This window comes from Haliotis asinina, chromosome 7, assembly GCF_037392515.1.
Source record: "Haliotis asinina isolate JCU_RB_2024 chromosome 7, JCU_Hal_asi_v2, whole genome shotgun sequence".
NCBI classification, from domain to species: domain Eukaryota; kingdom Metazoa; phylum Mollusca; class Gastropoda; order Lepetellida; family Haliotidae; genus Haliotis; species Haliotis asinina.
Genome location: NC_090286.1, coordinates 42,205,344 through 42,217,390, shown reverse-complemented (window position 1 = coordinate 42,217,390; position 12,047 = coordinate 42,205,344). Strand labels below are relative to the sequence as shown.

At 41.1% G+C, this 12,047-nt stretch overlaps 1 protein-coding gene across 1 annotated transcript in view; it reads left to right on the top strand.

Moving 5' to 3' along the window:
• Positions 1-10,765, top strand: part of LOC137290383 (DNA repair and recombination protein RAD54-like) — a 33,872-nt gene extending 23,107 nt beyond the window's left edge. Inside the window, exons 12-21 of the mRNA XM_067821283.1 lie at positions 280-430; positions 813-919; positions 2,005-2,077; positions 2,796-2,951; positions 3,327-3,437; positions 4,564-4,687; positions 5,909-5,987; positions 6,680-6,859; positions 7,752-7,915; positions 9,230-10,765. Coding sequence (XP_067677384.1) covers positions 280-430; positions 813-919; positions 2,005-2,077; positions 2,796-2,951; positions 3,327-3,437; positions 4,564-4,687; positions 5,909-5,987; positions 6,680-6,859; positions 7,752-7,915; positions 9,230-9,431 — 1,347 coding nt within the window. The 3' untranslated portion in view covers positions 9,432-10,765. The remainder of the gene's footprint in view (positions 1-279; positions 431-812; positions 920-2,004; positions 2,078-2,795; positions 2,952-3,326; positions 3,438-4,563; positions 4,688-5,908; positions 5,988-6,679; positions 6,860-7,751; positions 7,916-9,229) is intronic.
• The last annotated feature ends 1,282 nt before the right edge of the window (positions 10,766-12,047 follow it).

Sequence of the window (12,047 nt, the reverse complement as noted above, 5' to 3'; positions counted from 1 at the left end):
GCTGCCTGTTCTTCAAAGTGATACCTTCTTACGTACAGCTGCCTGTTCTTCAAAGTGATACCTTGTTACATACAGCTGCCTGTTCTTCAAAGTGATACCTTCTTACGTACAGCTGCCTGTTCTTCAAAGTGATACCTTGTTACATACAGCTGCCTGTTCTTCAAAGTGATACCTTGTTTTACATACAGCTGCCTGTTCTTCAAAGTGATACCTTGTTGCATACAGCTGACTGTTCTGTAAGAGGCTGTGAATCAGACTTGTGTTTGTATTTATGTACAGGGTCACCGACTGAAGAACTCTGAGAACCAGACGTACCAGGCTCTGAGTCAGCTGAACGCAAAGCGACGAGTCCTTCTGTCCGGCACCCCCATACAGAACGACCTTCTTGAGTACTTCAGTCTCATCCACTTTGTCAATACTGGCATTCTAGGTAAGAATACTTTCTCAACATTGACTTTGATCTCCAGTTTTCAATGCAGGGGGTGGTGGGGTATCCAAGTGGTTAAAGTGTTCGCTTATCACGCTGAAGACCTGGGTTCGATTCCCCATATGGGTACAATGTGTGAAGCCCATTTCAGGTGCCACTCGTCATGACATAGCTGGACTGTTGCCAAAAATAAGGGAAGCCATTCTCACTCACTCACAATAACTTTGGCTTCTCAGCCCCATGAGCTGCAACATTAACCTACACCTCATCGCTCTGAATATCATGAAAGTCAGTCCTGGCACACTGCAGCATGATCAGAGTGTTAGATTCAGTTTTTCACTGGTCTGCTGTGAGTCTCTCTCAAGGAGAATATCCTGTGTTGCAGGCACAGCCTCTGAGTTCAGGCGTCGCTTCGAGAACCCTATCCTACGTGGGAGAGATGCTGATTCCACAGATGAGGAGCACAAGAAGGGGCAGGAGAAGTTGCAGGAGGTACGGTGTCACCTGTAGCACTTAAACATTGAAAGCATATTCCTTGTTATAATTGATCCTCAGAAGCCCATGATGGTCTTGAGTTAGTAGATTGGACCTCCAAGTGCAAGAAGGGGCAGGACAAGATGCAGGAGGCATGTTGTCACCAATATCACATCAACATTGGAACCATTAGGGGATTCCTGGTTAGAATTCACCCACAGCACTCTACGGTCAAAAGCTACGTGGATCGAGTGTGGAGCTCAGTCACTTGGTTGTTTGTGTATTATCCTGTATTTGAAACTGCCTGGTCCAGACAACAGAAGCTCCCATCATCTGTTTGAAACGCTGCTGCCTGTGGCATTAAACAACAAGACAACAGAAGCTCCCATCATCTGATTGAAACACTGCTGCCTGTGGCAGTAAACAACAAGACAACAGAAGCTCCCATCATCTGATTGAAACACTGCTGCCTGTGGCATTAAACAACAAGACAACAGAAGCTCCCATCATCTGTTTGAAACACTGCTGCCTGTGGCATTAAACAACAAGACAACAGAAGCTCCCATCATCTGATTGAAACACTGCTGCCTGTGGCATTAAACAAGACAACAGAAGCTCCCATCATCTGTTTGAAACACTGCTGCCTGTGGCATTAAACAACAAGACAACAGAAGCTCCCATCATCTGTTTGAAACACTGCTGCCTGTGGCATTAAACAACAAGACAACAGAAGCTCCCATCATCTGTTTGAAACACTGCTGCCTGTGGCATTAAACAACAAGACAACAGAAGCTCCCATCATCTGATTGAAACACTGCTGCCTGTGGCATTAAACAACAAGACAACAGAAGCTCCCATCATCTGATTGAAACACTGCTGCCTGTGGCAGTAAACAACAAGACAACAGAAGCTCCCATCATCTGATTGAAACACTGCAGCCTGTGGCATTAAACAACAAGACAACATATAAATATTGAAATGTTAGTGAATGCATTGTTCAAATATTTAAATACATCCAAATTCAGGGACAAAGAAACTTTATACAGGACTGAAATTTCAAAATGTCTGGAGTTGTTGGTCAGTGTTAAGTTTCTCTGTTTCAGCTTGCTGCCGTGGTGAATAGATGCATTATCAGGAGAACACAAGCTCTACTCACAAAGTACCTGCCAGTTAAAAGTGAGTTCATCCATCACACTACTTAGATGCGAGTTAGAATTCAGAATGTGGCCCTATTGTCTAAGGTGCAGACTCTCCACATGCACCAGGAGCTGTGTCACGCTGCAAATCTATGACTTAGAATCCTAGTTTGCCCGAGTAGTGTTCATAGGTTTGTCAGCACCATTCCTCTGGGGCAAGATTTTCAAAGCGCCCTTAGCTCTAAGATAACTGTAAGTGTCGTAATTAACATTAACTTACAACATGAAGATGCAGGTCTTGGAACTGGTCTTCAGGAATGCTTGCTTGTTGTGAAAGGTGACTAACGGTATGATGGTCAGACTCATTGACTTGGTTGAGACATGTCATTGTACACCAGTTGCTAAGAATGATGCTCATGATGTTGATCACTGGATTGACTCAATTATTTACAGACCGCCTACATATAGCTGGAACATTGCTGTGTGCGGCATTAAACAACAAACCAACTGACCAACTAGACCAGAAAGAATTTTATGATATCAGAAGATGGTTCATTCGAAATGAATAATGTGTAGATCAGCATCTACAAATCCAAGGTTTAGTTTTGTACATAATATTTCTAGACATTGTAAACATCAGTTGTTAGTAATTTGTCTAACACTGTATTTTTACATGGACCTGTACAGCTTGGAGATGAGTATGTCCTAAAGACAGCTGAGACTTGCCATTCAGCATGTGTTTAATTCCATCCATACAGTTGAGCTGGTCGTCTGCTGTAAACTCACACCCCTGCAGTCTGCCCTGTACAAGCAGTTTGTGTCCTCCAAGGCGTCAGAGTGTGATCTCACGTCAAACGGCAAAGTGGCTGTCAGCAGTCTCTCAGCAATCACCCAGCTGAAAAAACTCTGCAATCGTAAGTCGTTCATGTCAGGATGCAGGAAATCATATCAAACAGTAGCAAATCTTTTCCGTTTCTTTTTCTGTCGTCAGTGAACATTCTTTGAACGACAACATGGCTTCCATGGTTTGTGGCAAAAGGGCTAAAGTGTGTAGATTATGTGATGGATGGTTCCACACTGTCACATTTTATACTGGAAACTGGATGTTCCATTAGTGGCATTTACGACACGAAAGATCATGATTTACGTGTACAATAGCATTTGTTTCAAGCCAATTTGTGAAAGATCCTCCTACTTGGCGTAAATTTTGTTGTAAACTTGTACCTGCTGTTGTATCCAGCTTGAATTAATCAGTCACAGTAACGACGATGATATCATTCAAACCACAGACCCTGACTTGGTGTATGAGAAGTGTGTGCAGGGAGAAGACGGCTTTGAAGGAGGCCTAGACTATTTCCCTCAAGGTCATGACCTTAAGAAGATCAGGCCAGAACTGTCAGGTAAGTGGACACTGGAGGTTGCGCTGGTTATCACTCACAATATGTAGATTGATAATCTGTCAGTAGTCAATTTGTAATTGTAACAAAGAGAACAATCATAACATGCAAATCAAACAGACACAAATTAATTATACGATCAAGGATAATTCCTGTTGTTTGCATTGCAGTTTTAGGAGTCAAGAAACTGCATGAGTTGTTCATGTCATCATTTAACAAAAGTAACAGGAAATGTACTTTCGAAAGTTCAACTTGATGTTTCATTTTTTTTATGAATATCAATTAGTCCAATTAGCCCATATATGATTGTTGACACAAGTGGGAATGATCGTCTGACTGTATATGGAATCAGTCTCTGATATGAGGAAATATATTAGTTGCAAGGGATTTCATGACATTTGATAGACTGACTGACCAAGAAATCCTTTTATTGCAAGTGTGAAATCCCCATTTTTTAACCGCTGTTTCCTTACTTACTTGATGGATATTTGGATGGACTTTACTTGGGTTCCTTATTTGCAATAAACGCTTCTGGTTTCTTCTTCTTGTGTAAATTATTGTGTAGGCAATCGGTGAAATTACAGTTGTTGCCTTACTTATTTCTAACAATTGACTTCAGTATTTTTTGTGTTGAGGGATTTATGAATGAAAATAGCTGCTTAAGTCTGCGTAGTTGGTTTTAATAGCATGTGGTATTGTGATCAACTGAAACCAGATTGTGGAGTGATTTTGACTCATTACTGCATGTCAGCATTTTGTGGCAAGTATACCTAAAGTGGTGAAGAACGTTCTGTTTATCACTTTAGGGAAATTGTGCTGACGAACCCTGTAACATAATCAAGCTGAATCTGGGATTCAAACTCCTATTAGCAGATTACTAATATGCCTAAGGGTGGCAACTCTGCGAGGCAAATGCAACCTCTAAGTTATATATTAGATAATTGTTGCATAGTAAGTATGCACTTGCATATGCACAAAGCACTGTTCAAACCCAAATCACTCACTGTCACACAATGTTATTTGCATTCTACATTATTTTTCAGATATATTTTATTATATATGTAAATGTAAATGGGAAATATGTTGTGCAACATTCCCTGTGTTGATATACAGTTGTCTCCCTTTGTAGGAAAGTTTGTGGTCTTGGACACCCTGTTGGCTGTGGTAAAGTCAACAAGCAACGACAAAGTGGTCCTGGTGTCCAACTACACCCAGACACTTGATCTGTTTGAGACACTCTGCAGGCAGAGGAAGTGAGTACAGGGCTGGCTTAGAAACAAAGACATTCACTTTTTTGAAGATTTGGCAGCACAGAATCAGTGAAGGTGCCGGGGTAAAATAGGCCTTCAGCAACCCATGCTTGCCATGAAAGGCAACTATGCTTGTCATAAGAGGCAACTAATGGGATCGGGTGATCAGGCTCGCTGACTTGGTTGACACATGCCATCGGTTCCCAATTGTGCTGATCGATGCTCATGTTGTTGATCACTGGATTGTCTGGTCCAGACTCAATTATTTACAGACCGCCGCCATATAGCTGGAATATTGCTGAGTGCGGCGTAAAATTAAACTCACTCACTCACTCTGGCAGCATGGGGAGTGACTAGGGTTGTGTTATTCACACAAACACAGAATAGGTGCCATGTGCTTCTGTGTTGATTTCATTCATTCATCCTGTTTGTCAGACGCTTACTGGAGGCCAAACCTATAGTACATGTTTGACTTTGAATATTGTTAAAACAATGTCTTTAGAATGCAGTGTACAAACAATTTAACTCTTTAGTGAATAATTAAGAGGAATATTAGCCTCATGTCACACAATGTACCATCACAAAGGAAATGCACAATATTTCTATAGGCCAAGAATCAGTATGATTGTTTAACTGTACCCAATCACAACAGAATCTTATCTTAGTGCGTTCTACCACAACACAAAGATTTAAGGGCATGTCAGTATTGGGCATGTCAGTACCACCTTTCATCCTGTCAGTATGAGGGCCCTTAGCAAGGTCAGTATGTGTTATCCAATCATTAAACCTCTGAAAAGGTTCTCATGAGGCATTCCAAATGACAAATAGAGGCAGTCACTATATGTCACTTCAAACCATATGTCAAGATTGAACAGTACTATATATTCACTGATGCATATGTCAGCTGACACAGAGTTGGTTGAAACATCATATCCCAGTTGCATATGGATCGATGTTCATGATGTCAGTCACTGAATTGCCTGGTCCTGACTTGGCTAGCTATTCTCGAATCATTTGTAGCCCATTATCAACACTATGACTACGATCAAAGTTAAGAATTATTAGGGCTACGAACGTTTCGAGAATAAAGACCATGATTATTTGCAGACCATAGTCTTAGAACTAGAATTTTGCTGAACACCAAACATAACATCTTGGTTTTGAGATATGTTTCTTGTGTGCTGGTTTTCTGGTTGTGAAAGAGTTGTCTCCCCTTTGTTTCAGCTACCAGCATGTCAGACTGGATGGATCAATGACCATCAAGAAAAGAGCCAAAATAGTGGAAAGATTCAATGATCCTACTGTATGTTCCTACTGTATTAGATCATTGTTACTTAAATGGAATCAGATTGAGTCAGTTTGCAGTGATGATCAATTGACACACAGCAAAAGAGTTAATCTAAAAATTAATGTAAACATATATTTATTATTTATGTTAGATTTTGAGAACACTCTTTGAATGTATTTTTATCAACTTACAATAATTTTGGATAAATTGTTCATCTCATTTTTTAGGCTTCTGTATATATATTTTATTTATTTGTGACATTAGGATAAGTAATAGGAATTTGGTTGACTGTATATCATGCCAAGGATTGATGCTTCTAATATCAATCACTGGGTTATCAGATTCAAACTCTTATCTTAAAGGTGATATTGCTGTTTCATTGTTTAGTTACTCAACAAATCATTTCCTGCTGTCTGTAGACCCAGGTTATTGGTCTTCAGTAAGCAATGCTTGTCGTAAGAGGCAATTAATTAGTGGTATCAGGTGGTCAGGCTCGCTGACTTGCTTGAGTCATGTCATCATATTACAGTTGTGAAGATTGTTCATGTTGTTGATCCTTTGATTATCTGGTTGTCATCTAATTATTTCCAGACCGCCGCCATATAGCTGGAATATTCCTGAGTGCAACCTAAAACTAAACTCACTCACTCACCCACAGAACAAAATATCACCTACTTTTTACCATTGTATATAATTCCTTATTCCAGAGTCCAGAGTTCATCTTCATGCTCAGTAGCAAGGCAGGTGGGTGTGGCCTGAACCTGATAGGAGCCAATCGGCTGGTGATGTTTGACCCTGACTGGAATCCAGCCAATGATGATCAAGCTATGGCTAGATGCTGGCGTGATGGACAGAAGAAGCAGTGTTTTATATACAGATTTATCGCAGTAAGTTCATCTCAGTTTCATGGTAGAATATTTTTCTTAGGCAGTTGTAATGTTGAATCTGGAGCAATATTTTTAATGTTTTACTGATTATGGTCTTTGTTAGATGGAAATGGTGACAACTAGAGTAACACAAGTGGGCAACAAGTGCATTTGTCACTGCAGTTTTCTATCCAGACTGACTCTCCGGTCGATTTTCACCCACTACAGGAAATATCTGTAAAAATTCCCAAGGTGAAATTTACAAAATGCCTGACTTTTTTGCAGGTACATTATTCATTTGCAATGACTCAGCATCTTCACATGAGCATAAATGTTTATTTTGTTGTTTACCCATGAAGGTCTGGAGTAGAATAGGCTTTCAACAAGTCATGGTTGCCATGTGATGCAACAAACAGGATTGGGTGGTCAGGCTTGCTGACTTGGTTAACACATCATCGATTCCCAATTGCACAATCGATGCTCATGCTGTTGACTACTGGATTGTCTGGTTATGACTCGATTATTTACAGACCACCGCCATATAGCTGGAACATTGCTGAGTGCAGCGTAAAACTCAACTCACTCAATCACTCACTCACTCACTCACTCACTCACTCACTCACTCACTAAGTAACAGCTATACAGTAATTCAGCTTCAGCTTCTAATTGAAGTCGGGCATAATTCTGTTCAGCCTGCTAAGGTCTGCTAATAATAGTCAGTGATCAGGCTCAAGAATCTGCAGGAAGCAATTCTGTGAGTTTTGGAAAGAAGAACTTAAGCTTTTGTCACTGTGGGGAAAGGGTACGATGTGTGAGTGGTTTGAGGATGTAGATTTATGTCATTAATATTTGTTACAGACTGTGTATATGTTACATTAAGAGTAGGGTGAGTGATTGTGGCTGTGTAATTTAGACTGGTACGATAGAGGAGAAGATCTTCCAGCGCCAGGCTCACAAGAAAGCCCTTAGCAGCTGTGTTGTGGACAATGAGGAGGACGTTGAGAGACACTTCAGTGTGGATGAGCTCAAAGATCTCTTCAAGCTCAACGAGACTACCATCAGTGATACTCATGATAAGTAAGTTTACCCATCTGTTCCACAAAGCAGTCTTGGCCCGCTGACTGTTCTGTCAGTTCATACAATCACTTTACTGCTTTGACTATCTTATGCCAGTGTTAAAGTATGAAAGTTACAGTCCCATAAGCGCTATGACTATCGGAAGCCAATGTGGAAGTTTGGGAGTTACAGTGTCTATTAGGGCTATGACTATCAGAAGCCAATGTGAAAGTATGGAAGTTACAGTGTCTATTAGGGCTATGACTATCGGAAGCCAATGTGAAAGTATGGGAGTTACAGTCCTGTAAGCACTATGACTATCAGAAGCCAATGTGGAAGTTTGGGAGTTACAGTCCTGTAAGCACTATGACTATCGGAAGCCAATGTGGAAGTTTGGGAGTTATGGTGTCTGTTAGGGCTATGACTATCGGAAGCCAATGTGAAAGTTTGGGAGTTACGGTCCTGTAAGCACTATGACTATCAGAAGCCAATGTGGAAGTTTGGGAGTTACGGTCCTGTAAGCACTAAGACTATCGGAAGCTAATGTGAAAGTATGGGAGTTACGGTCCTGTAAGTGCTATGACTATCAGAAGCCAATGTGGAAGTTTGGGAGTTACGGTCCTGTAAGCACTAAGACTATCGGAAGCCAATGTGAAAGTTTGCGAGTTACGGTCCTGTAAGCACTATGACTATCAGAAGCCAATGTGGAAGTTTGGGAGTTACGGTCCTGTAAGCACTAAGACTATCGGAAGCTAATGTAAAAGTATGGGAGTTACGGTCCTGTAAGTGCTATGACTATTGGAAGCCAATGTGAAAGTTTGGGAGTTACAGTGTCTATTAGGGCTATGACTATCGGAAGCCAATGTGAAAGTTTGCGAGTTACGGTCCTGTAAGTGCTATGACTATCGGAAGATAATTTGAAAGTTTGGGAGTTACAGTGTCTATTAGGGCTATGACTATCGGAAACCAATGTGAAAGTATGGGAGTTATGAGACATGCAACGGGAATCCATATCCATCTAACAGAAGCATTTCCCCTGTAGCTCATGCTTGACACCAACACTGTAGCCCATAAGAAGGTTGTATACAATTAGATAACTAATGCAAATTAACAAGTACTGAGAATCTTATTGCACATCTGTTTAAAACGTTGTCATTGAATGAATTGTAGCTTGCAGGAACAATAAAGGGATTCTTGGTTTGAATTGGTGTTACGCCATACACTGGTTTGTGTAGTAAAGACTCATTTATATTTCCTAGATCTCTGCCATATAACTGGTACATTGCTGATGCTGTTGAACCACAAACAAATGTTTATGTTGACTCTGTGTTCCAGGTTCAAGTGTCGCCGGTGTGTCAACAACATCCAGGTGAAGCCCCCTGCCCCAGACACGGACTGTAACTCAGACCTGTCTCAGTGGAACCACTGTGCTGATAAGAAGGGGTTGCCAGACATGGCCCTCAAAGCAGCATGGAACTCCGCAATCACCTTCGCTTTCCACCATTACTCCCATGAAGCTCAGCGCAAGACGGTCTAATATTCAGCTGTCCTTCCACCATCTTCCACTCCTTGAGCTTCATGCTCAGCGCCAATGTGGGCCCAGTTACTGAGCTGTATGCTCAGATGTGCTGTAGAATGTACTGTAAGTTCAGATGGTGTCACGGATGGAATAATCCTGATCCTGTCCTGGTGACAGTGGTCCAGGGCCTTCCATGGAGCTGAGTGTGCAAATGTGTCAATGATAAACTTACTTCAGTACTGTTGGATTTGTTATGGAATGTACCGTAAGCCCTGATGGTGGAATGGATTGACTGACTTAAATGCAGTGGCACAGGATATATCATATACCGTATGCTCTGTTGCATACAGAGCTGGGAAGCTTTTGTCATTGATTGACTCATAACGTTAGTGTTATGTCTGTTGTGGAATGTATCATAAGGCCTGATGGTGCAGTGGATTGACAGACTTAAATACTGTGGCACAGGATATGTAACATACAGTATGCTCTGTTGCATACAGAGCTGGGACAATGGAGTCTCTAGCAGACTCATTTCATTACTACTGGACCTGTTGTGGAATGGAATGTAAGCTTGAATGGCATTTTGAATCAACTGACTTGAAAACAGTAGCATGGGATATGTAATATCCTGTATGTTCAGTGATGCTGGAGTTTCAAGTGAACTCATTTCATTACTGCTGGATCTGTTGTGGAATGTACTGTAAGCTGTGATGGTGCAATGGATTGACTCACTACCAAGTGCTGTACATGTACTTAACTGTAATGTATTTACATTTAGCTGATCCTTTTCTGGGTCCAGGGCCCTATTCCTCAAAGTGATCGTAGCGCTAAGTTGATGGTAACTCCCATACTTCAGCACAGACTTATGTTTTAGTGGTACGATCGCTTTGAGGAATGGGGCCCTGATGCACAACACGCTCATAGCATTACACCGTTCACAACCCTATGATTAACCACAGAGTTATGACAGGTCGTAACATTACGAAGGCTTTGTGGATGGGGACACTGGTAAAGGCAGGACTGCTAGTTTTGATGGAGCTGTTTTGAGGAACTTAAGAAATGTCTCCAACAACCATTTGTACTCTTCCATAGAAGCAATGTACAAGATGATCAAGATATAAACACATGTATGTGCAAGTCTAACATCAAGTGATCAAATGTGTATGATTTACTTGGGTTTATCATTAGGAACGTTTACAGCCTAGAGATGTATGGAACAGGCTACCCAACTAGTGCTGACAACAATGACCGAGTGGATTGACCATCTGCCTGACTACATCATTGAAAAAAAAATTTGTATGATAATGCTTAATGCTGTGCATGTAATTAATGGGATAAAACAATGATTGGTTGCTTGGTGTTGGTATACTGTGTCTGAGTGAGGTTTCCATGTTGAACAGTAGTGTAGTATCTCAGTGAGCTTGCAAAACACACAAAACATGGACACATGCGCGCATGCACACACATGCACATGCACACACACACTCACACTCACACAGCTGTTTAAGTGCAACAATATTAAAAGCAACATTAAAACCCTATTTCACTTCAGTTCTCACATTCAGAGAGGATGCATCTCATGAATATGAAAGTTAGAATTGGTCTTCAGCAACCCTTGCTTGTTGTAAGAGGCAACTTTCGGGATCAGGTGGTCACACTTACTGACATGGTTGACAAATGTCACCATATCCTAACTGCATAGAACAATGCTTATGCTGTTGATCATTGGATTGTCTGGTCTCGACTAGAATATTTACAGACCACTGTCATATACCTGTAACGTTGTTGAGTGTGGTGTTAATCAACAGTCAAATCATAGAAAATGTTTAGTAAATCATCCTTGTGTCATGCCTGTCCATTAAGACAGTTACATGACTCTGTGTAACATGCATTGCATCAACCATTGTCCACAGCATCTCCTTGAAAACGAAATGTCCTTGAGGCCCATGTGACTTGATTGACTGATGTGGCTGAACAATCAACAATCAAATCATAGAGGATGTTTAGTAAATCTTCCTTATTTCATGCTCATCCATTAAGACACAGTTATAAGACTGTGTAACATGCATTGCATCAACCATTGTCCACAGCATCTCCTTAAAAATGAAATGTCCTTGAGGCCCATGTGACTTGATTGACTGATGTGGCTGAACTGTTTTCACCTGTCCAATGTAAACAGCAACAGCCTGTGCCAGCCAGAGCTGGTGCAGCAGGATCCCACCTACTTAGCCTGTTTGTGTCAGTTCTGCTGTGAAGATCAGGGCTAGAAATGGTCTTCAGTAACCCATGCTTGTCATAAGAGGTGATTAACAGGACTGGGTGGTCAGGTTCGCTGACTTGTTGGACATATGTGATAGTGTCCCAATTGCGTGGATTGATGCTCATGTTGTTGATCATCAGATTGTCTGCACCTTTTTACAAACCACCACCATATAGCTGGCATATTGCTGAGTGTGGCGTAACATGAAATTAAAATCCAAATTAAATTTTGATTCAAGGTAGACTAATATGAAACTATACTGCCCATCAAAAGTTTAGACTCTTAAAACACTCACTATATGTTATGTATATATGGTCACACCAAAGATTGATTTCTCCGCTTACTTGGGGGAACCAACTGCAAACCTTATGCTG